Genomic DNA, 26,781 nt, shown 5'->3' with positions numbered 1-26,781 from the left:
TCTGATGTTCTCAGGACTGTTTGGGCATACAAATCTGATCTTTTCAAATCCGACCTGAGGCACTTTGATATGTGGTCCTAGATCAGATACGTATCTGATTCATGGCCATGTGACCTTAATGTGACCCTCAGATCGGAATTCATGTGTTGCATATACAGCTTTACCATGGCAACAGCGCCAAATAGATGTTAAAGCCTGTAAACAGTGGAAAAGCAGCTCATCTCACCTTTTTCTCCTTCGTCTTGCTCTAATAATGAAGCTGAGAGCTGATCAGAGTTAATTATCTTCTCAGCGAAGCTTGTTCTGCTCGTTAGTTTGTGCTGATGATGCACGTGATTCATTTACATGACGTTACTAAGTAGGATGTGCGCATGAGAGTCATTTCAGGACGCTGGTTCGTTCTCATGTCAGAGAGATCAGATTTGAGGAATGAGTCTTGTAATGTGAACGTTGATTAATATGTTATGTCGTTCACAAGCTTCCTGTTGTTTCCAAAATATGGTGTCGGGTTTATTGGAGATAAACTGGTCTCATATCACCAATTTGCCGGAAATATACCTACAGACAGGTAATTGCAGCTGCTCCTTAAGAGTCATGCAGTACAGCACCTTCAATTTCCACAAAACAGAGTATGAAGCCATTCTTATATCCTGTAGCAGTCTTACATCTTACAATGATCAGTCTTTACAGGTGTGTACTGAAATGACCAAGACTGTTTTCATGCCCAGTCCATTTGCTAAAGTCCGCACCAGAGACACATACATTCTTTTTCAATTGGTTTAGTTGTTGTCACGAGTATCTCTGATTCTACACATCGGTCAGGAACTTAGTACATTAGCATCAATTAGCGTCCATAAAATTAATTTTCTTAACGTCAGTAAAACATCTACATGCATCACAATCAAAGAAACTTGCTTTCCTATGACTGATTGGTTTAATTAGGCCTCAATTTCAATTTAACCAATCAGGTCACAGATGCCTGACCCCACACTCTATTATGCAGCCCACATGCTAAGATCAAACGCTGCTATGCAGCTATTTTGCTGCTTGTATTTGCACTCTGTTAACTTCATACTGCAGGAATAATATGAGAATTTTTAAAGAAATGTACAAACAGGCAATTTGTACAGATGGAACAGCACTAGTTAAATGACTCTTATTAGTCCCACAATGGGGAAATTTCACCTCCACATTTTGCCCTGTCTGTGCAGTGAAAAACCACACACACACACACACACGCACAGAAAAGAGGGCAACCTATCCAAGGCACCTGGGCAACAGTTGAGGGTTAGGTGTCTTGCTCAAGGGCACTTCAGTCATGTATTGTTGGCTCAGGGGATCGAACAGGTGGCCTTCTGGTCTCAAGGCTGGTTCCGTAACCTCCAGCCCATGGCTGCCCCCAGTCTCAGAAGCTTTGCCCATATGTGTCGTCCCCTTTTGACCACAACTATTGGAATTTTGACAGTTGGCTATCCGCATGGCTGCATGTTCTTGGCCAAGTTATGTGGTGAAACGAACAATAAAGGCTGTGCTGAAAGGCAGAAGTCTGGCCAAAACAAAATCAGAGCCAAATTCATTTAACCATCACCAGGGGCACATTAATCTCAAACCATTCTGCACTGTTTTGCTACATCTTACAGTGATACAGTGTTGAATGGTGTTTTGTCAAAACATTACAAAACTGTACACAACAAGCTTTGAATTATGCTTTCTCTCATTTAATGGGTGTGTTAGAAGTATTACTCAATGGTTTCAAGGTGAACGTAGAGTTACATCAGGGATCAGCTTTGAGCTCTTTCTTGTTTGCAATGGTGATGGACAGGTTGACAGACGAGGTCAGGCAGGAGGCTCCATGGACCATGATGTTTGCAAATGACATTGTAATCTGTGGTGAGAGTAGAGAGCAGGTGGAAGAGAATCTGGAGAGGTAGAGGTTTGCACTGGAGAGGAGAGGAATGAAGGTCAGTAGAGATAAGACGGAATACATGTGTGTGAATGAGAGGGAGGCAGGTGGAAAGGTGAAGATGCAAGGAGCAGAGGCCGTAAAGGTGGATGACTTCAAATATCTTGGGTCAACCATCCAGAGCAATGGAAAGTGCAAAAAAGAGGTGAGGAAGAGGGTGCAGGCAGGATGGAGTGGGTGGAGACAGGTGTCAGGGCTGATGTGTGACAGAAGGATAGCAGCAAGAGTGAAAGGGAAGGTTTACAAGACAGTAGTGCGTCCTGCTATGATGTATGGTTTGGAGACTGTTGTTCTGTCTAAAAGACAGGAGGCTGAGCTGGAGGTGGCAGAGATGAAGATGCTGAGATTTTTGTTGGGAGCGACAAGGATGGACAAGATTAGAAATGAGCAGATCAGAGGGACAGTGAAGGTGGAGCAGTTTGGAGATAAAGCCAGAGAGGCCAGGTTGAGATGGTTTGGACATGTGTTGAGGAGGAATAGTGGATATATTGGGCAAAGAATGTTGGAGATGGAGCTGCTGGTAGAAGGAGAAGAGGTAGACCTCAGAGAAGGTTTATGGATGTAGTGATGGTGGACATGGAGATGGTTGGTGTGAAAGTAGAGGAGGCAATGGATAGGGCAAGATGGAGGCAGATGATCCGCTGTGGCGACCCCTAAAGGGAGCAGCCGAAAGAAGAAATTAGAAGTGTTACTCACTCAGCATCGACATATATATCGCTACTGTCGGGAGAAAACCTTGTATATCCGAAACAATAACTTTACTGGAGAAGGAAAAAAAGTATAACCAATAAGTTATTTTGGGTCATTTCTTCTAATCCATTCGTCATGAAATTTACATACAATATAAATATACAAAAGCCACAGGCCTCCACAAAGTTTTAAAAGCCTGTGAAGTCAACATATCCACTTAAGAGTCATCTAATGTCATCTAAATACACTTCAGTTATTTAATTTGAACCTTTTGGTCTTAACATGGTCAGTGTCACAAATTTGTTTAAATTTGAGTAGTGACTTAGAAGTAATACAGATTCTAGGATATTTAATTTTCCAGTCCTAATTTTTCTTTGCTTTCATTTTTTTAGCTCTAAAAATTATTTATTTCCAAGTTGAAAAAAAAAAATCCAGATTTTCAGTGCGGTCTCAGACATTTTTCATCCACACTGTATGTACAACCAACAAGACCACAGATGACTAACCATAGGCCTTTTAGAAGCAGAGGACACACTGTTGCTTTTGAGAGGGAGGGCATGACGATGGCAGTCATGCGTCCATGAGCAATGTGCTCATAATTAGCTGCCTCATCGTCATGCTCGAGCATCCAGTAGAAGTAAAATATTTCCAGGCTAAGCGATAAAAATAATTCAGCCCTCGACTGACGCGTTTAACGATAATTACCGTTAAATGTCTAATCTGTCTGCAGGGAGGCTCAGCGGCCTGACACATCGGATGAGTCCAATGTTGTTGGAGGAAAAAAAAAATCAGAGAGTCAAAATGATGGTTAAGACCAGGGTGCAGCTTTAGCTGACCTTCACGGCAGTGACAGCAGTGTGTCAGTAAAAAAGCAACTGAGGAAATGGGGAACTAGCAGATAAACAGCAGAGCATGACGAATTTCCTGAACAATAAATTCTCAGGGTTTCAACAAAGTTGATAAATGTGTTAGTTATCAGTCTTTCATAAATATAGAGTGAAGTCCCTTCTAATGTATTTCAAATTAAAATAGCGTACGTACCATTCTACTGAGGCACTTCAAACTGAGGTTCCAAAATAAATAAATAAATAAACAACTATTTAGACTTATTTCTGTTTACAGGCATTATGTTATGGTCTATTTTAAGGCATTGATTGAGATCATAATAAGCTAAATGTATACAAAATCACCATTTATGGATTACTCTCTAATGGGAGGTGTCTGTCTCAAACCCTAACCCCTGGATTTCTTGTGAAAACAGTAAATGTTTGTAAAAAATTGGAAATATAAGAATATATAAAGTGATGTTGAAAAGTGGAAAGATTTGGATTTATAATGGGTTTAACTTATACATCAGCAAAGTTGATCAAAAACGCTGTCTAGTATTTTCATATTTTCATGTAGTCCACAGGCGGAGCCTTATTTTAGCCACACTACTAATTTTTGGAGCAGGGGGTGTGGCTGCTTCATCCATGCCACATGGTACATCATTTTGGATTGTTGTTTTGAGGTAAATGAGTCTGAATATCAATGTGTAACATGAAGAATTGTTGCTATCGGAACACATCAAAATAATGTTTTGGTGTTTTAGTGTAAAATTATGGTTTATGTGTGTACATTAGCTGAAAGCCATGTTTGCTAGCCATGTACCAGCTAGTGGGGGGAGTACATGGTGAGATGGTGAGATGATCTCCATTATTGGCCAATCAATTTTATTAATAATGCCACATTTAGCATTTGCTTACAGAAATCCCCAGCATAGCCGTCTTACAAATGATATTACACAAACTGAGCCCAACAGAACAGTCTTCAACCATGTGTAACCCATTTCTTACATTTGCAGTTTCTGCTCGATTAAAGGCAGATTAAATATTTTTATTTTTAAATAGTTTGAGACATTACAGGGTACAGGGAACACAGAGGCTGCATCATACATAGAAAATTACTGTTATGTTTAAAGGATTAAAGGCATCACTGACCCTGTCCGAGTATTTAAGGTAACACTTAATGATGAATAATATATATATATATATATATAACGTGAATAATGAATGTCACATTTGTAAGCATCTATAAACACATTCATAACATGTTATAATGCATTCATAAGTGATCAAAAACATGGTGAAATGAAGGAAGGACAATAAAATGCAAACACAATCTTCACTAAACTGCAACTCAATTCTTAGATGCATCGCGATGTGGACGTTGGCAATTCTGAATCGATTCACAACTGTCAAGTCTGTCAATATTTTCGAAATATTTAAATTATGACGTAATGTTGATGGAAGTGTGGAAGTGCAGCGCCCGGACAGTCTGTGGCAGCACATAACAAAAACACAACTGGATGAGCGAGAAATCCGACCAGCTTCCTCTGCATTAAAAGCCAGGTCAGGTCAGGAGTCACAACCCAAATGTTAAGAAGAGACATTTTGTCCTTTCAACAGACATCAAACCACCTAGGCAGCCACAACATTTAATGTCCAGTATGTCTCAGTTTTGTTAATGTTGTTATATTTTTTAGGTTAAAAAATATAAAGGAAAACACACTTACTCTGCTCTGTTTTAAGCTTTAGCTGTAGCTGCTTTCCTCCCCTTTCCCTCATTGAAATTCTCCTCAAACGTTAAATACTTTCTTGTAAAATGTCCCTGAATGTTCAGCTGTTTTATGAGGTTGAAGTCGCTTCTTAATCGCCAGCTTCTTGTTTGAATTTTCCCAATCCACCTTAAATGGTGCCTGAGGCACCAGAATGTAAATGTAGCACCATTTAAGGTGAAATAGGACCATTTGAAAGAGAAGCCAACATTTTCATAACTTTTTAGTGTTTGACAGTTTCTCACTGCAGATGTAATGTATCAGGAAACCTACTGTGGTGTTTATAAATGCAAATAAGTCCATTCGTCTCCAAATTTTCATGCAAGTGATGTTAAAGCTTCCACCCAAATTGGAAGTGAATTACAAACCCACAACTTTTATTGCCAAGGATTAGGGTCTGTTCTGTGTCGCTGAGAACCTACTTTGCAGCTGAGATACAGCGTCCGGTCTCGAAGATATTTTACTGACACAGCAGCCCCAACCCACCCACCCACCCAACTCTCTACAACGAGGCCAAAATGAATATTAATAAAAGACACTGGAAGTGAATCATTAAGTAAATTCATTATGGTTCATTACAAATATTTTGCTTTAAAAGTGCAGTATACATAAATCATTAGACTCTAAAAGCAAAAAAAAAAACAAACACAATTATACAACAACAGAAAAATACTACAACAGATGTACTACAATATTTTTATCTATTCAGAAGGTACATAACTAGAAAGTGACCCCCTGTCTTGGCATTTCTACAGCAATCCCACCGCTAGCTGTGAGTTCTGTTGCCAGTTCTGTAGAGGGAGGCATCTCAGCTGCTGTAGTATATGTGGTAAAAACACTGCACACATGTGAGAGAGCATTGAAAACCCATTTGGGGCTTTCTGTCTCTGCTGGCTGCCAGGCCTCAGCACCAGTGCTTAGTCAAAGGTTGAGCCATGTTTTTTACGGGTGACATTAGAGATGATGACATTTCAGTCCCGGCTATAGCTGCAGGGCCTAAAACACCCATTCCCCCTCCCCGTCTCCCTCCATCTCCCCTCACTTGTACACACCCAGGCAAGGGCTGTGCTGACAGATGCGCTTGGTCCCCCAAGATATAGTGTGTGTGGGCGAAAGTGTGACTGTTCATACAGCATTTGTTTATCCGTGTTTATATGCATGCAAGCACAAGCTCTACAGGGCAGAGTCAGCCTTGTAAAATACACAGTTACTTTATTCAAGATATAATAAACAGTGACCCATTTATTAACAGCATTGAAAGGGCTTGATTAAATGTCTTTGGCAATAGTGTACAAATAGTTATCAACAAAGAGACTGAAGGCTTTTCCTATACAATACATTATGGGGTACATCGCAAATCAATGGCATATTCTTTTGGTTAAAGCCACATTTGTTGTACAACCCCAATTCCAATGAAGTTGGGACGTTGTGTAAAACATAAATAAAAACAAAATACAATGAATTGCAAATCCTTTTCAACCTATATTCAACTGAATACACTACAAAGACAAGATATTTAATGTTAAATGGATAAACTTTATTGTTTTTTGCAAATATTCACTCATTTTGAATTTGATGCCTGCAACACGTTCCAAAGAAGTTGGGACAGGGACATGTTTACCACTGTGTTACATCACCTTTCCTTTTATCAACACTCAATAAGTGTTTGGGAACTGAAGACACTAATTGTTGAAGCTTTGTAGGTGGAATTCTTTCCCATTCTTGCTTGATGTACAACTTCTGTTGCTCAACAGTCCGGGGTCTCCGTTGTCGTATTTTGTGCTTCATAATGCACAACACATTTTCAATGGGAGACAGGTCTGGACTGCAGGCAGGCCAGTCTGGTACCCGCACTCTTTTACTATGAAGCCATGCTGTTTTAACATGTGCAGAATGTGGCTTGGCATTGTCTTGCTGAAATAAGTAGGGACGTCCCTGAAAAAGATGGATGGCAGCATATGTTGCTCCAAAACCTGTATGTACCTTTCAGCATTAATGGGGCCTTCACAGATGTGCAAGTTACCAATGCCATGGGCACCAACACACCCCCACACCATCAGAGATGCTGGCTTTTGAACTTTGTGCTGATAACAATCCAGACAGTCCTTTTCCTTTTTGGTCCGGAGGACACAATGTCCATGATTTCCAAAAACAATTTGAAATGTGGACTCGTCAGACCACAGGACACTTTTCCACTTTGCGCCAGTCCATCTCAGATGAGCTCGGGCCCAGACAAGCCGATGGCGTTTCTGGGTGTTGTTGATATATGGCTTTCACTTTGCATGGCAGGGTTTTAACTTGCACTTGTAGATGGAGCGACGAACTGTGTTCACTGACAGTGGTTTTCTGAAGTGTTCCTGAGCCCATGTGGTAATATCCGTTACAGAATGATGTCGGTTTTTAATGCAGTGCTGCCTGAGGGTCACAGGCATTCAGTGTTGGTTTTCTATCTTTCTGCTTATTTGCAGAGATTCTCCAGATTCTCTGAAACTTTTGATGATATTATGGACTGTAGATGATGAAACGTTCTTAAACTGACTATTTGCTCATGCAGTTGTTCACAAAGTGGTGAACCTCGCCCCATCCTTGCATCCTTTCAGGGATGCTCCCTTTATACCCAATCATGACACTCACCTGTTTCCAATTAACCTGTTCACCTGAGGAATGTTCCAAACAGGTGTTTTTTGAGCATTCCTCAACTTTCCCAGTCTTTTGTTGCCCCTGTCCCAACTTCTTTGGAACGTGTTGCAGGTATCAAATTCAAAATGAATAAATATTTGCAAAAAACAATAAAGTTTATCCATTTGAACATTAAATATCTTGTCTTTGTAGTGTATTCAATTGAATGTAGGTTGAAAAGGATTTGCAAATCATCGTATTGTGTTTTTATTTATGTTTTACACAACATCCCAACTCCATTGGAATTGGGGTTGTACAAAACCCCATTACACAGGTTGGATGTGAAATGCAAATAAAAGAGAAAGCCGTAAATTCACTTTGACCTGTATTTAAATGAAAGCAGTACAAAGATATTTCACTTTAATCATATCTTTTCCACTGTTCCTTGTTTGTAAATGTACAATTATTCTGAAATTGATGCCTGCAATATGTTCCAAAAAATGTTGGGATAGAGGCAGCATATGACAAGGAACACTGTTACATTTTCAACAATTTTTTTTAAAGAGGTAATAGCATTTGCAATGATTGGGGGTATTTCATTGTTTACGGTTAACAATATTTTCACAATATTAAGGCCTAAAACTGCAAGTGAATGCCTGTGATCTTCGAACCCTCAGGTAGCAGTATATCACAGCATGGGCTCGGAAATACTTTGACAAATGACTACCAATGATTGTCATCCACAAATGCAAGTTAAGACTGCATTATGCACTGTCAAAGCGTCAACAATGTCCAGAAACACTGCCCACTTCTCTGGGCTCTAGCTTACTTAAAATGGACTGATACACAATGGAAATTTGAATTGTGGTCTAATAAATCAATCTTTCAGACTGTTTATACTGGAAATAATGAATGTTATGTTTTCCAGGCCAAAGAATTAAAAGACCATCCAGATTGTTACCAGTGTAAAGTTTATAAGCCAGGGTCTGTCATGGTATGGGGGTGTATGGTATGGGAATGCAATGCCATAGGCACTAATGGGCACTTCATATCTGAAAGGCATCATTAACTCTGAAAGATACACACATTTTGGAGCAATATTGTTAAATAAAATGTTGCATTTTAGACACCACCTTTTTTAATGCTTATTTCAACATGACAGCTAGAAACATCCTACATGGCTGCAGAGTGTGGGCGAACTGGCTTACCTGTCTCCTTTGCAACTGTGTGGAGTATTATAAAGTGCAAAATACATCAAAAAAAGCCTCACACAGCTGCGCAACTGAAGACTTGTAGAAAAAAGAAAGAACTGAAAAATGTCAAACATTTTCCAGCTTTCAAAACTGGAACAACCAGTGCCTTTATCCCCAAATGACTATTCATTTTTGCTCCACGGAAAGATGATGTCACATAGTGATAAACATAAATAAATGCTTTTTGACTGCCTTTAGAATGAGCAAACGTTCACAAAAAAAAAAAAAATCCAAAAGGTAAAATATCAAATATTGTGTTTCTGTACTGTTTTCAATTTAATTCAGGTCATACAGAATTTACTAATCACTACTCTGTGTTTCTATTGCATTTCACACTTTTCTGGAACTGGGTTTGTATTAATTAGCCTATAGAGTAGCCAGCAGTCAGGATTTGTTGAGGGCTGCAGGGATTCCCAATGTCTGTATTACACATTTACATGATGCATGCTGGGTATTGTAGTGAGAGAGCACTGTGAAAGAGAAAATACAACAATCATACAAAAAGCATGAATTCTCTCAGATATGCTAAGATAAAATGTTGAACTCAGAAACTGTGAATGGGTTGCAGTGTGGAGATGATGACGTGAGGAATTTATTTTTCCACAAGAAATGAAGGGCATTTTAGATCATAAGGTGGAAACTATGCTCTCCCGCTGCCACTTTCAAAACTGTTTATCTGTCTTATGCCTGAATTACGGGCTTTTAAAAGTCCAGCTGTGTTTTTCTTATTAACTGTTACATGGATGACAATGGAAGGGACTAGGAGGTCAAAGCACTCAAAGTCTCAGCAAGCTCCAGGCCACTAGAAGTGCAAATATACATCTGTTTGTCTCTTATAACTACCGTTGCAGAAGCGTTGATCTTTGCGACTGTACCACATTGTGTCTGGTATAAAACAAGCTTTATTTAGCCTAATTTGTGCTGTGTAACATTTTCTGTTCCATGACAGTGAGAACAGCAGGCTGCCGACAGCTAAGCTAAGTAATCCTAATGTAACAATTTAGGCCTATTTATTCATAAAGTTGAAGTACTCAAAGGTTTCATGTTGGCCACACTTACACCTCACACTTCCAGTAGTAGTATCACAGAGCACAGTAGCAAAGCTGTATAATGCTTTGCATTGTGCTGATTGTTGTTGGACCCAACTAAGGGCCCCATATCCCTGAAGTTTGTGGGGGGTTATGCATGAAATTATGCTGCTAATAAACTGTTATTTATTTATTTATTAAAAACCTCTCTTGATCTCATACAATTTATCATGTTGTTTTTATTACTCTACCTATTAAGAAACAATGGGGAGAGCGGGAAGAGCTGTAACACAGGGCAAGTTATAATACCTACAGTTTCACTAATGAGAAAGAAGTTACAACTTTTGTAAACTCCCATACACTCTCAAGCTGACACAAGAAACTGGAAAACCTTTGGTGAAAAGAAAGATCACAATTCACACTTGAGAATGAAGTGAGTTGAAACACTCATTTTCTATTCATTGGGGTAGGAACTGGGGAGTGAATGGTACATTTGAACTTTAACGTGTTTACACTACATCAAACTCTATTTAAACAGTGGAAGAAACATTCGTAGTTGATGTGTTGCATGTGGGAGAAATGGGCAGACATGCTGGTGCAGCCAAAAGACTGGGTCAGAATATTGTTGAAATGGCAGAGGCTTGCCGGGTATTCTTGGTCAGTAGTGGTGAGTACCTACTAACAGTGATTTGAGGAGGGAAAACCATGAACTGGTAACAGGGTGTTGAACTGACAGAAGGACAGTGGTGGCACAAGTCACAGACATTTTTAATGATGGTTATGGGAGAAATGTGTCACAAAACAGCACATCACACCCTGCTGTGTAAGAGGGTGCATAGCCACTGACTGGTCAGAGTACCAATACTAATCCCTGTCCATCTCTGAGGGCATGTACAATGGATACACAAGCATCTGAACTAGACCTTGGAGCAATGTAAGAAGGTGGTCTGGTCTGATAGTCCCATTTCCCTTACCTGAGCACTGCTTACCTGGGGAAGTGATTGCACCAGGATGCACTGTGGGAAGGGGAATATCAAAGAATGTGATGCTCTGGACAATGTTCTGAGGAGAAATCCTAGGTCCAGAAATTTATGTGGATGCCAATTAGAGATGGGCCAACTACCTAAACATCACTGAAGGCACTTCTTCATGGCAATGGTATTCCCTGGGGGCAGTGGCTTGTTTCAGCAGGACAGAATACAGTGTTCAGGAATGGTTTTAGGAACAGGGCAAAGAGTTCAAGGTGCTGCCCTGACTTCCAAAGTCTGTGTTTCGGTCAGAGTTGTTTTGGCAGCATGCAGAGTACCGAGAACATATGAGGCAGGTGGTCATGATGTTTTGGCTCTTCCGTGTACATACATACATATTATAAGGAGCAATTGACATATTCCACACTAACATGACAAAAACAACTTTAACAAAGTGCAGAAGCCATTGGCTACTATTCTACCACATCTGCTTCCCCTCCCTCTGGCTTCCCTCCCCAAAGCCCCATAGACAAAAATGACAGGGTGGCAACAGAAATACTGGGCTCAGTGTGTTCCAGCTCAGCCTGCAGCTCACACTCAAATGAATGAGGTCCCTATTAGCAGGGCAATGTCATCAAAGTGCATGCTTGTGGACATCACAGAGAACAAACTAAGTCATTGAAGTCAGCTTTTGCCAGTGGGTTGCTGGCTTGCAGGAACATTCGTTACAAAACATCCTGAAATGGTCTCTGAATGTCTCCTCCAAGAACAAAACAAGCAATTTCCAGTGAAGATAAAGCAGACAAACGAAGAGGAATACACGGTGACTCAGTGCACTCAGGAAGTGGTGTGTTTGGAATGCAATGTGTAATGATGCTAGCGTGCCACAGTGCATAAATTGGACACAATGGTTCTGGTGTCCATTCTGAACAATCAAACAACAAGTGTTCCTGGTAAATTGAGTCATGTTGAGCTCTGGGTTCAACACAAGCGTTTGTCAGGCCTGTCAAAAGATGGAGTCATTTGTTTGTGTTTGTCTTGTCTTAGCGTTATAGGGCCTCATCGGAGGTAATGAGAAATGTGAATAAAAATGACCCACAGGAAGAGGATGATGGGGTGTCATAGGATGAGGGGGGAAATCAAAGATGACAGGAAGAAAATGAGTATGTCTCTGGCAAATATACACAAACCCAGTTTGGGGTCTGTCTTTTTATGGCGCCTTGGGCTTCCGGAGGCTTGAGAGCACTAGAGTCTATCGCAAATGAGTTTCTAACTCATGTTTTGATTTCATGAAGGCTAAAAAACACAATGTCAGATTCAAGACAGCAAAACTTCTCTTTCTGCTACTCCGACTTTCTCGCTTTCCCTCCAGGCGCATGTTCTGTTTGTCCGGGGGTACTTCTCTCTTTGTTAGCGCACAGCTTTGCGTGACAGCTCATTCTGAGCCATCCTCAGCTTGCCATCATCTCCCTGAAGTTTGCTTCCCTCCCCAATATGCTGCCGGAAAGACTTTTTTTGGAATGTTTATAAGAAAGCACTATTGATTGCCAATCAGCCCTGCTCTAGCATTTTGTCTTCCTCCTATTGTTTTGTCTACCAAGTTACAGTTGCTAGTTATTCAATGCTTTTGATGGAAAGCCACTTGTTAATACATGTAGCCTGATAATCATTCACAATATAGACAGTGCTGTGCAAAAGCCGTCCTTCATTTATTTAATTTACAGTAAACACAGCTACAGCTATAACTTTCTCGTTTTTCAGAGTCAAGAAAAAAGCAGAATTTCACAGAAATTCAGTGATTTTTCCCTTTCCCATGCAAGTGGTTTATCTTATCTAATTTCCTCAGAACATCTCTGAAAAATAAAAGTCATTAGTGGCTCTGTTGGCTGGATATTAAATAGATAAATGGTCATCTCTGACTTTTGCACAATACTGTCGAATGTGAGGCAAAAAAAGGCTTAAAGATCTTCAGTTAGCATGATGTTTCTTTTCAAGACATTGGCAGGCAAAATGGACTGTTGTAATTATGGGTCAGTGAGTAAAAAAGAAAAATTGTATTCCTTTAATGACACAATATATCTCCATTTGTTTTAAAGTACAGACATGCAGTGGCCATTAATGCTAACTTATTTTCAAACAACCCCTTGGTTTGACTGTTGTACTTAAAAAAGGTCCAGTGGCAAACATCACTTGCAGTGTTCTCTGATGTCTTTGCCAGTAAAAGCCCATAAATTCCAGCTCATTCCCGCATCGGCTTTTAGCTAATGGTCTGGTAATGGCTGAGCAGAACTGAAAGATAAACTTGTCCTTGCTCCAACTAAAGCAAGTAAAAGATTAATAAAGGCATTTACCCAGTATTTTGAGCTCGGCGCTTGAGTAGATGGCTCCGTACTTGTTCTCAGCAACACACTGGTACATGCCGGAGTCGGCCTGCTGCACTCTGTGGATGATCAGCTCGCCGTTCAGCATCTCCACTCTGTTCTGTAGGGGGGGAAACAGTCAATGTTTCACTGCACACATAATTATGTCTTCATCTGTCAGAATAATCATTAAGCAATGCTTCTTATACCAGCTATATATCTAAAATAAAAGCTGCCTCTGTACTCTCCAAAGGGACACTGTTAGCACATTTGTCTGATGCGTAGATATTTCACTCCATATTTAATTGCAGTCTGTGAAGTAATGTATGCTTACTGTACCCATTAGTGGTTTATAGTGTGACGGTGTGTAATATCTGGTGTGTGAGTGTGCTCCTGCGTGCTACTGGGTGATCTGACACATAGGCTGGTGTCAAAAATCCCATTAAAGCACCAGGAAACAGTTAATTATGGCAATTTTTAAAGTAAATTTAACCTCTGTATTTTTTTCTTCTACATAAATGATTCACATAAATTATTTGTTCAAAGGATAAAACATTTTCAAAGTTCAATAAGCATTGCTTTTCTTTCACAGCTGACTGAGATGATGCCATGAAAACATTAACATTCTAGTGGGTTATCTCTCTTTGAGTATAGAGTGTTTAGTCTCATAGAAATGACAGCTTAGATCACTGATGCATGGGCATCATCTTAGCACAGCTGATAGTGCCAAAGTCTCAGCATGCATGCAAATGCAGTACTGGGCAAAAGTCAGAGACCATCCTTCACTTGTTAGATAAGACAGGATACGATAACCTCTTAGTTATTATTAGAGTTATTATTAGTCCCACAACAGGGAAACTCTCAGTGCTACAGCAGCAAAGGGACAGCAAGGTACTCAAGAAAAGAAAAGAAGTAGCAAGAAGAGAATTAACAAGCAAGTAATTAACCAAGTGTTTAGTTTGTCACTTGTTATTTTATAGACAAAATATATATTACTAAAAGTAAAAAACTGTCAGGGCCATAAGTTCAGGGATGTCCAACTGCCAGAAGCCCTTGGGCTGATTAGGCTCAACCTGACATACCTGTAGACTCTACTTAAGGCTGTGGCAAACAGCAGCCCTTTGTTTGGGGATGACCGTTGCGGTACTTAGCACAGGTGGGTATTAAAAGGAAAGGAAAGGGGGCTGGAAAAAAACAAAAGAGGGAAACTGCCCCAAAACTACTTAAAGGCCAAAAGAAGGCTTGAGCTACAAATGGCTCCAATGCCATACTAAAGGTGTTTGCTCCACTAAGAGCAAATGGGTAAAGCTTACTTTCCTCTCATAATCACAGAGGAAGTAATTTTTTTTTCTGGCTATGTTTTCTTTCACTTTTCTATCTCAGCCTTTCAACGCCCCCTTAGTTTGCCTTTTTCCCGTCTTTTTATTTTCTATTCGTTTAGGTGTTTCTTAGCCACGTTAAGTTTAACTTGCACAGTCACCAAATTCACACTCCATTGCCTCCATAAATTTAGGACACTTTCTCATGAGTTTTCCCTTAGGCACTTGGGTCCACTTCCTTGCATTCCAAAACAAAAATAAGATAAAAATATAAAAATTTGTTTCATTTACAGTTAAAACAAGCAAGTTGCTCAGAAAACTTTTCAGGTTTTCTTTTCAGGAAAATTGCTTCCAGTTTTTCAAATAAGTCTGCAGGGATGTATTTTTTTTTTTTTTTACAGCTTTACAGCTGTTCAGTCCTAGACGTTGGTTTCATATACTGTTTCTCATAGTGCAAGTAAACACCTGGCATTCAGACCTGAGGTCTGAACTCTGAAGTGCCTGTCCACTGTTCTGAGAACACCAGCAGCTTCTTTGGTTTTAAAACTTTCTCCTTTTTCTGTCTATTTCCTTTTCTCAGTAGGGGCTTCTTGACAGCTACACATTTTTTACTGTTTACTGTTTGTCTGTTGGTGACAGTTGTTGGTCTGCACAGTTGTTATGAGTCACATTGAATCACTATCTTTTTCATATTTTTCACTACACTTTTCATCCTTTGACTTTCCCCTTCCTCATGCAAGTGGATCACCTTTTATATAATCTCTTTAAAATAACTTGTACTTTATGGGTGTTTTGAATGGACATTAAATAAATTAATGGTGGTCTCTGATTTTTGTACAGTACTGTATATGCATGCTAAGGTACCATTTTAATTGATGCATCTCCCACACATGTGACTTTTGTAGATTTATATTTACTAAGTTTAGCTTATCTTGGAATGGGACCACCACTGACCAGATGTATCTTTGTTGGCGAACCATTTTAGCAGTGGTATCAACATAGTATACTGATGTTTGTGGGAGGTATGATTATATCGGGGATAGAGGTGTTGCTGGGGTTTTTACCCTATACTTCGGTATGATGGCTTGGTTGAGAATACTTCACCTACCAAAAATATCCATCCAACATTAGTCTGTCTGATAACAAACACAAACTGTACAAAGAAAAATATGGGCTGCAGTCCATAACTGTAGAATTTCCAACAGGTACTATTTGGGTGGTAGATCATTCAGCACTGCAGTAACACTGATGTGGTGGTGGTGTGTTAGTGTCTGTTGTGCTGATCTGAGTGGATCAGACACAGCAGTGCTGCTGGAGTTTTTAAACATCTCAGTGTCACTGCTGGACTGAGAATAGACCACCAACCAAAAATATTCAGCCAACAGTGTCCTATGGGCAGCATCCCATGACCACTGATGAAGGACTAGAAGATGACCAGAACAAACTGTGCAGCAGCAGATGAGCTATCGTCTCTGACTTTACATCTACAAGGTGGACCAAGAAGGTAATAGAGTGGACAGTGAGTGGACACAGTGTTTAAAAACTCCAGAAGACCTGCTGTGTCTGATCCACTCATACCAGCACAACACACACTAACACACCACCACCACATCAGTGTTACTGCAGTGCTGAATGATCCACCATCCAAATAATACCTCCTCTGTGAGGGTCCATGGGGGCCCTGACCACTGAAGAAAAGAGTGAAAGGAGGGTAACAAAGTATACAGAGAAACAGATGGACTAAAGTCTGTAACTGTAGAACTACAAAGTGGACCTATATAGTAAGTAGTGCTGATAAAATGGTCAATGAGTGTAGAAACAAGTCATAACGTTATGCCTGATCTGTGTATGTGTGGGTGCATGTGTGTACCTGTGGGGTCAGTGGCTCGCCGTTGCGCAGCCAGCGGTAGGTGGGCCTGGGCTTCCCTGTGGCTCTGCACTCCCACTGTAACTGCTCTCCACTGTCCAGCTGGGAATCATTTATCATACTGATCCACTGGGGCATGGCTGCCAGAGAAACAGAGAGACACGTGGGGCACACTAAATATTTGTCGCTACACAATCTTACAATACTACACAATCTTACGTAACCTTCCTTTGGATATTTTGGGCTGAAGTTTGTAAACTATGTATCATGAATACATGTTAAATGAAGTTTTTCCTTGTTGTTAAATACAAGACTCAAGTGAACAACATCTCCCACAGCATTTTCTAACTTGTGTTCAACAGGAGCAAAACTAAATGTTTACCGAAAGACAAGTTTATGTTTCTGGATCAGTCAACGATTTTTCTTAGTAATTAGCTAGGTTGTCGTTTTAGGACGATCACATAAAAAACACTCAAAGTGCAGCAGACACAGCTGCAGTTTGTGGTTGTCTGGTGTAGCCTTGTACTCTGCCAGATGAATATGGATGAAAGCAGTGACAGTTTTCAGTGAGACAGGTTGGCAGAGGAATATTGGGAGCACATTTGTACCATCCAGTGTGTTACCTTGCAGAAGATGACTTGAGAAAAATATCAATACGGTTGTACACGCTCAGCAAATTGGTGCTAACCAATGCAAATGCATGACAGTGTTAGCATATACATTGCTAAAAAACACTTATGTGTAGAGCCTGCACATTTGCACAGGATGATTCTTTTAGTTGTCTTTTTATGTGTGAGTTGCAGGTCTTAGTTCACATGACGATGGATGACAGAGCTATGTGATTAAAAGTGGACCATTTGCAGCTTTGGACTAGATAAAGTACTGTAGCCACAGATCACTCTACTTGTGTTTAATTGACGGTTGAAGCAACCATTAAACACAAGTCAAGACAAGTCAAGTTTAAGTTTATATATATAGCGCTTTCTAGAACAGTTGTTGTCACAAAGCAGCTTTACAGAAAAATCCAGGTCCGAGCCCCCATGAGCATCACCAATGACGACGGCGGCAAGGAAAAACTCCCTAAGAGCAAGAGGAAGAAACGATGAGAGGAACCAAGACTCAAAAGGGGAACCCGTCTTCCTCTTCAGTAGGTGGGAGCCCTTTGGATTTTTCGGGCCTTGCATTTTCAGTCTGGTGGAACACTAGAATAGGAAAGACTGTCTTGTTATGTTTCTGTCTGTTTTTGGGCACCGTCTAGGTCCACTCTCAGCAGACCTCTCCACATCCAAAGGTCTAGAATCCCTTTTCTTAGCTGCTGGTGAAAGTATATGTTGTTCCACATCAAATGAGCTCATGTCAAATGCTAGGTGCTTCACTCTTCTCTGCTTATTCACACATGCAGCCCTAATGAACTGCTGTAGTTTGTAACAAAAACACAAAAAACAAACATGCAGAAATGGAAATGATGAATAAAAAAGCAAAACAATAATTCTTTGTAGCAGAAATCAATAAAGTCAGCTCACAGGAGAAATGCACCTCTCTGACTCAATATGGCTGCCGGCACTGTTTCAGGCCTTTCTGCATTATCCACCAGGCTGAGTGTTGTTCTATGGAGAGTAGGTCCAGCAGACTGCAGGAGTGACCTTAAAGCAAGGTTTTGGGCCATTGAGTTATGAACCCTGCCCGTGCTTGTGACGCCCACTTCCTGTCCACCACACTTCACCACAAGCCAGCGGCTGAGATAATGAAGCCGGCGCTCGGCCTTGGGGCAGATGCGCTCTGATGCCCTCTGGGGGGGGTCTGGGTTTTCGGGCACAAAGCACTCTGGCCTGCAGCTGCCTGGCGTGGGCTGTAATTTACACTCAGTGGCGTGTAGAGTTAATCCCGCTCTTGGAAAGAGGGAGGCTTTCTCTGACCATGGTCATTCAATCACGTCATACAGAGAAAAACAAGACTGCATACTGAAAGGAGCATGCATGAAGTGTAAAGCTACCACCTCAAAGATGCAGTAGGGGACACAGAGACCGGCAGCAGTAAGTGGGGACCGAACTGCTGCACTAACTCACAGAACTGTGAAGTTAATACTGTCACTTTCATATGCTATTTACATTACTATTGAAATGAATTACCTGTGCTTAAGTGAATTTGAGCAATAGAACATGAGAGGGAGCATGTCATCACAAAATTTGGGCACCATAAATCATCACAGCCGTGATGTGATTGGCGGTAACACATGACCTTGAGTGTTCTATTGCTTTTATAGAAATAGAATAGTTAAATAAATATAGTAAGACATTAATAAACTGTTTATTATTTAAATTATAGTTCCTTAACAAGCAGCTTGTTGCTACATCACAGTAACAAGCTCCACCTACTCGCTGCACAGCCGGCAGTTCGTTCTCCAGCTCTTCACACTAAATTCCCAAACTGTCGTCATCACTGAGCAGCTTTTTTGTTTTTTATTGCATCAGTTGTATGGCTCAGTCAGATTTGGTCAGACTTTTAAGATCGGACTACACGTTTGGCGAATGGTACTGGGTTCATTTGGTTAGCTGTTCCTCTGTCACAGCTGCTGACTGAAAAGCTGCTCAGTGGTGATGACAGTTTTGGAATTTAGTGTAGTCTCATCTTCAGAGTCTGACCAAATCAGGTATCAACATAAACAACACAATATAACTCCAAGTAAATCAAACTTCTGTGAAATCAAACTGTCCACTTAGGAAGCAACACTGATTGACAATCAATTTCACAGCTGTTGTGCAAATGGAATAGACAACAGGTGGAAATTACTGGCAATTAGCAAGACACACTCAATAAAGGAGGTTCTGCAGGTGGGGACCACAGACCACTTCTCAGTACCTTTCTGCTTTCTGGCTGATGTTTTGGTCACTTTTGAATGTTGGTGGTGCTTTCACACTCGTGGTAGCATGAGACGGATTCTACAACCCACAGAAGTGACTCAGGTAGTGCAGCTCATCCAGCATGGCACATCAATGTGAGCTGTGGCAAGAGGTTTTGCTGTGTCTGTCAGCGTAGTGTCCAGAGCCTGGAGGCGCTACCAGGAGACAGGCCAGTACACCAGGACCGCTACCTCCGCCTTTGTGCAAGGAGGAACAGGAGGAGCAATGCCAGAGCCCTGCAAAATGACCTCCAGCAGGCCACAAATGTGCATGTGTCTGCACAAACGGTTAGAAACCGACTCCATGAGGATGGTATGAGGGCCTGACGTCCACAGATGGGGGTTGTGCTCACAGCCCAACACCGTGCAGGACGCTTGGCATTTGCCAGAGAACACCAGGATTGTCAAATTCGCCACTGGCGCCCTGTGCTCTTCATAGGTGAAAGCAGGTTCACACTGAGCACATGTGACAGAGTCGTGGAGACGCCGTGGAGAGCGATCTGCTGCCTGCAACATCCTTCAGCATGACCGGTTTTGCAGTGGGTCAGTAATGGTGTGGGGTGGCATTTCTTTGGAGGGCCGCACAGCCCTCCATGTGCTCACCAGAGGTAGCCTAACTGCCATTAAGTACCGAGATGAGATCCTCAGACCCCTTATGAGACCATATGCTGGTGCGGTTGGCCCTGGGTTCCTTCTAATGAAGGACAATGCTAGACCTCATGTGGCTGGAGTGTGTCAGCAGTTCCTGCAAGATGAAGGCATTGAAGCTATGGACTGGCCCGCCCGTTCCCCAGACCTGAATCTGATTGAGCACATCTGGGACATCATGTCTCGCTCCATCCACCAACGTCACGTTGCACCACAGACTGTCCAGGAGTTGGCGGATGCTTTAGTCCAGGTCTGGGAGGAGATCCCTCAGGAGACCATCCGCCACCTCATGAGGAGCATTAATTCTCCTGACATTAATTCTCATTTACAAGTTGGCCTTGTAAGCAGCAGAAGCTATTTGAGGCTTGGTTGATTTTAAAAGTAAATAAGTTAATATAACTACTGTTTATTTGCTAAATTAAAAAAATATATATCATTTTTTGCAACATTATTTATAGCAAAAAAAAAAAAATTCATTAATATTTGCAAAAAAAGTATATTTAAGCTTGTTTCCTGCAGAGGATGTATTAACTTATTTTCCCTTAGAAAATCAACAAAGCGTGTAATTTGAAAGGGGGGTGTTCCAACTTTGGCAACTTTTGGAACTCCAGTTTTGGAAACTTCTTATTTTCATTTTCCTCTCCCCTTCCATAATATCCTCAGAAAAAAAATCTGAAAAAGGGAATATTTTAATGGTGATTTTGACATGAAATGAACTAAACAAAGATTGGCTGTGACTTTTGTACACTAGTGTACGGGTTTGACTTTGCACTTCCATCTTTCTCTGTTTGTTTCACTGCCAAAGTTTATCAGATAGTTTATCTGTTCACTATTGATTAAAAATATAGAATCTGCACTTTTGATAGAATGTCTCCACTTCCTTCACTGAGTCATATAAAATAACAACCTGCCTTTATCACTGGTGATAACTGTGACTGCTAAAGGTTAAAGGAAACATATGTTTGATCAATGAAACCACATACAAGATAAGCCTGTGCCATTTCAGTTCTTTGTTTAAATCATCTTCCTGCCAAAACACAGTGATAATGCTGGATATGTGATTAAAATAAAGGACTGAAACTCATTCATTATAATTATAATCCCAGTTATCAAGATATTGTTGTGCTCCACAATTCACGGACAGACGTCTGTAAGTCTGACAGTGGAAAAAAAAATCTTTAATAGAGAACATTTCATTTCTCCAGTCAAGTCGAAATGGGAGCTGCTTCAGTGCCAAGTAATAGAGAAGGCTTTCGGAGGCATCTTGCTGAAGATAACTGGACCACTGAAACAAAAGAATAATCTCTCACATTAACAGTGGGAAATATCTTCTTTGGCACAGAGCTCTCGCAGAGGTGCTATTTTCTCCACTAGGGCAGCATGGTGAGCGGCACAGCTTCAAATCCCTTCATGGTACATCGAAGAAATAAGATTAGATATCAGATGTGTGCTTCTCTGCCAATGTATTCTGTCAGTGAACCCTTTAATATGGCAAGGTCCCAAGTTGTGGTAAAAAAGTTTGAAAAGTTTGAAGGATCTTAAGCAGTTAGACTCCATTGTGTTCATTCTTGAGGATCTTGGTGATCACTGGTGTTTGTTTGAAGTCCAAAAATGTAATTAACATAGTTTAATCTCACATCTCATCAGACAACCATTATGAGTTGTAATTAGTTTTATGATTATCGTAAAACTGTGTGATGCCCTAAACTGTTTCTGGAGGTCAATAATGTTCTTTAAAAAATAAAAAACCTTATATTGCCAAACATGATGGGAGAATAAAAAATGCTCTCAACTCTAACATACAATTGAGCTATTGCACAGCTATTACACAAACTGGTTATGAATATATTGCCTGGTGCCTAAACATTTTATAGAGTGCCCTCCAAAAATATTGGCACCAAAAAGATTGGTAAACATGAGCAAAACAAGCTGTAAAAAACATTCTGTATTGCTTTTAATCTTTAATTCAAAATATTCAAAAATATTTATTATAAAGTACAATGATTAAAGAAAACTAAATCTTAACAGGAAATATATATTTTTTTATCAAATCTGTATATTGGCACCACTTCATTTAATACATGGTGCAGCCTCCTTTTGCAAAGACAACAGCTCTGAGTTTCTCCTATATTGCTTAATGAGACCACACGGGAAAGAATCTGATACCGTTCCTCCATCTAGAATCTCTTCAGACCCCACAGGGTTTCTATGGTGTTTAGGTCAAAAGTTCTATGGGCAGTGAACCCCTTTTGTGAGGATTTTTAGGTCAGTTTCCTGCTAGAAGATCCAAAGTGTGACCCAGTTTAAGCTTCCTGGCTGTGGCAGTGAAGTTTTGATTTAATATCTGCTAGTTCTTAAAGGAGTCCATGATACCAGGTATCCAAATAAATTGTCCAGGGCCATTAGAAGAGAAACAGCATCACAACATCACAGATCCACCACCATACTTCACAGTGGGGATGAGGTATTTTTCTGCCTTTGGTGTTTGTTACCAAAAACCTCTCTTTTGGTCTCATCTGTCCATCAAACACAGTCCCACTGAAAGCTCCAGTAACAACAGGCAAACTCTAGGTGCTTGAGTTTGTTGGTCTTTGACAGCTGAGGCCCCCATCTGGCAACCCTCTCAAAGAACCCATGGTTATATAGGTGGTGTTTGATCATAGTTCAGGAGACATTCCAACCCCAAGACCTGACTAATGTCTGCAAATCCGCATCTGTGATCCTAGGATTCTTTGTCCACTCTAACGGTCCTCCTCATGAGTGTGGGGTCAGTACAGACATACATCCACTTTCCAGCAGATTCTTAACATCTCCAGATGTTTTTAACTTCTAAATTATTGCTTAATAGTTAGTGGAAACTGTTTAACTATGTTCTTGTAGCCATTTCCTGATTTGCGCAGCTCAACAAGTTTTTGTCAAACATGATGGTCTTTCTCATAGTGATGGATAAATGAGGGAATTTGGTCTGTGTTTCATCTCATATATATTCCCCAGTGAATCAGGAACTCATGGCTGATCACCTAAGAGATCCTAATCGCTCCTAATCTGAATCACAGGAAACTTAAAAACAAAATATGAATGGGCATATACTTTAGTTAGATTTTGCTCTTAAGAATTTCTAGGGCTGCCAATAACTGTGGCACAAACAGATTTAAGAAATATATATATATATATATATATATTTTTTCATGACATGATTAGATAGTTTCATGACAAGGTTAGATTCTTGCTAATATTTTGAATGAAAGATCTAAAGAATAAGTAATTAAGAACATTTTTCACATGATTACCAAGAGTGCCAATATTTGTGGGTACTCGATATAAAAACATTTTATTTCCAGATTTACTTCTATTTTACCATAATCAACATTACACATAAAATCTCAGACACATTTAGGTTCACTGGTCGTCTTGCATAGTATATAAAATGGCTATATCTGTGTTGTAGACATTGTGACCCCTGAGTCTGATCCCCACTACAGTAAAGAAATTAGGCTAGTAAGTTTCTCTACATTGAACAACACACTGAATGACTTTGTTTACTCTGATTCAATCTTTTGGGTGTGCAAATCAAACACTCAAACTCATTGATTGGCATGGTTTCCACACACGTTTGGTCATACACTGTTAGAAATTAAGGTACAGTGCAGGTACATTTTTAATTCATCAAGGTACAAACAATGTAGATGCACCTTTAAAGGTACAACAGTTGATTTAATGTCCAATTGTGAACTTCTTTAAGTTTTTTGGTGAAAAGTACATATTTGTACCTTTTCATAATCTAATGTTTTTAAACAGATCAATAAAATAAAAAGCCTGGGGATGAGACAGGCTGTGTGGAGTCAGTACATCTTAGAAAATATCATTCCAGTGGATTAGGATATAGTTATGTTCCCTGTCTAAAGGTACTGAGATAGACCCTTGAGGGAACCACCCCAGTGACAAGAGGGGCACTGACCCAGTGACAGTTTAGTACCTTTATTTCAGAGAGTGTACAGAGTCTAAATAAGATCGAATTGAAGGATTTTTCACGGAATTTCTATAAGAAGTTTCCACCTGGTACAGTAAGGAGATTCTCCTGCAAGTCCACAAAAATCCCCAAACTGGTTTAAAGCCTTGGAGGATTTTTGAGGGTGTATGGTACTGTACAATCTTCAGAGGCTGAAGTGTCAGTGAAAAGCCACCCAGAAGCTTTGGAAATGTAATACAAATGAAAACAGAGAAGAAAACCAACTGATGTTTCCTGAGGTCAGCAAGTACAGGAAGACTGTGTGTGAAGATACAATGCAATGATCCCTCTGACTGCAATAAAGCTGATAAAACTGTACTTTTATAATATCACCAGGACACTCCATTCATCTTCAAGCCCAGAGATGCTGCTGTTGTGACATAACATATACTTAATCTATGTCCCAGCCAGTTTCCAGCAGATTATGGAAGATGGTGCTGGGTGACGAATGGGGTTCCCTGACACCAGAATTAGATCACTGTCAATGTCACCATGGGTTTGGGGGGAAATCTAGGCCAAAGAATAAAGCATTTTCAGTTTGGAAAGTAAGACTAATGAAGTAAAACCCTTGACATTAATTGGGTAAAAGTCATTCCTGAACAAAGCTATTTTTCATGTGAAAGCTTGCAACAGAGATCATAAGCCAAGCCAATGTGGTTTTCATTTATTCCTACGAGGAGGAGGACAGTCAAATTTATGCAAAGAGAGTTAGGGAGGGGAGTTGGAGCAATGTAGGGAAAAAAAAAAAGATGCACAATTAAAAATGGAACCGACAGATTCTGTCTGTGGAACATGCTTCCCTAAGGCAACTTGACAGAGAGTTTGTCGTCTCTTAGCCCTGAAAGCAATGCTGGCTCTGCTGGCCTCAAAGCGATGTTCTCCTTTTAGGAAATGAAGGCTTTAACATTAAAATTAACTTCAGTTAAAGTGCCAAAGCAGAAATTGGCTTCCGGATACGCAGCTGTGGTATTGTTGGGATTCAAACTCACAACCTCCTGATGTTGGGATGAATTATTAAGCAGCTGCAACATATGAGATGATGCCCTGCTTTAAAGATAAAATAACAAATATTTTCTCCAATGTATTAAACATTTGTAGACACATAATCTGAACTGCTTTACGTGTTCCTGATTGGTGTAGTGGACTAAGCCATCACCCCTCACCTTACTCATCTTATTTACCTCACTGAGATACAAAACTTAAAACACTAAGAGAAATTTTGACTCAACTAAGTTTGATTTGTGTGAAATCTTGTGTCCTCAAGTTGAGCCAACTCAAGAAAAGCTATGAAAACAGGTACTATATCATTGAGTTGAGCTGACCTCTCACTTTTTACAGAGTACAGCTTCTATTCCTTTTTAGAAGACATGCTTTCATTTGTTCCGAGAAATCTGCAAAGATATTTTGTTCTCGCATCCAAAGTTCAGTTTTTCATGATATTTCACAGTGTTCATATGTTCACAGTTTTCCATTGGAAAAAAGTGTTTTGTGGGGTGATATGTAGCAGTGTCATTTTGTTCATTATAAAATAGCTTGTACTCTTCACAGTTCAATATACTAAAGCATGCTAATATGAGGATTATAGTAGGTAGCAGTAAAGTAGCATGCTGTAGCTTCTCACACCATAGCACAGATTTAATTCCAGGTCACTGAAGGCTCAAATGGTGTAAATTTACAGGGTAAATACTCAAATCTGAGGGAGTGAATGTATGTTTTTGTGTGTGCGAAGCAATTAGTGAAACAGCCATTGCTATAATCCGATTTGCACTAGAAGTTTGTGTTAGCTTGGCGAACAGGCTATAACAGCTTCGAACATTCAATAATATTTGGATAGATGACTTAACAATGACTTTCAGACAATTTCACTCAAGTGAGGAAAGCACAGTTTACTCAGTTCCATGAGTTGCCTTTCACAAGTTACTTATTTTTCACTGCTTTACAGTCTCTTACTTTTGAGCTTTAGCATTTTCATTTCATTTCAAAAGCATTTGAAAAAGAGAACAATAGCACCTAACAAGCTTTATTTCCAGTGCTGATGGATGTTGGCTGTACTTCCAGATCAATTCTATGGAAAATCAGCAACTTGAGTTTTTTACCCCCAATGTCTTGCTATACTTATTCCAGTTGACTCATTATTTCACTGAAGAAGCATGAGCTTATGCTGTTCTAGCCACCTCTGGGCAAATGACCAGGTGTGTCTCTCTCTCTCTCTCTCTCTCTCTCTCTCTCTCTCTCTCTCTCTCTCTCTTTCTCTCTCTCAGGAGACTCAGTGCTTACTGTACACCTGGAGGTGTCCCCGGAAGGCCGTGCCTCCTCGTGAATTCTCTGCTTTGCACTCATAACTCCCTGAATCCTCCAGCTGAATGTTGGGTATCTCCAGCACGGCCTGAGATTTGCGCAGACGGGCCTTTTTGGGGATGTTTCCATTGATCTTCCTCCAGGTGATAGTCGGAACAGGGCTGAAAGAGAAGAATGAAGAGAGAGCTGTGATAAAACACCTCCCATTCAAAAGCAATGAATAAACTCTGCAGAAAATTCAATACCAGAAGTGTCACTCTCTGG

The 26,781-nt window shown here is 40.3% G+C and overlaps 1 protein-coding gene across 3 annotated transcripts in view; it reads right to left on the bottom strand.

Moving 5' to 3' along the window:
• cntn5 (contactin 5) overlaps positions 1-26,781 on the bottom strand; it is a 356,151-nt gene that overhangs the window by 79,547 nt on the left and 249,823 nt on the right. For all 3 annotated transcript variants that reach the window (XM_017701954.2, XM_017701955.2, XM_037540216.1), the window contains 3 exons: positions 26,497-26,678; positions 16,667-16,803; positions 13,469-13,598 (listed from right to left, as the gene is read on the bottom strand). In XM_017701954.2, the coding sequence (XP_017557443.1) occupies positions 13,469-13,598; positions 16,667-16,803; positions 26,497-26,678 (449 nt within the window). The remainder of the gene's footprint in view (positions 1-13,468; positions 13,599-16,666; positions 16,804-26,496; positions 26,679-26,781) is intronic.

The sequence above is a fragment of the Pygocentrus nattereri genome, chromosome 7, assembly GCF_015220715.1.
Source record: "Pygocentrus nattereri isolate fPygNat1 chromosome 7, fPygNat1.pri, whole genome shotgun sequence".
In the NCBI taxonomy this organism is placed as follows: Eukaryota; Metazoa; Chordata; class Actinopteri; order Characiformes; family Serrasalmidae; genus Pygocentrus; species Pygocentrus nattereri.
The sequence above is the reverse complement of the archived record's forward strand: the minus strand, read 5'-3'. Positions and strand labels throughout refer to the sequence as shown.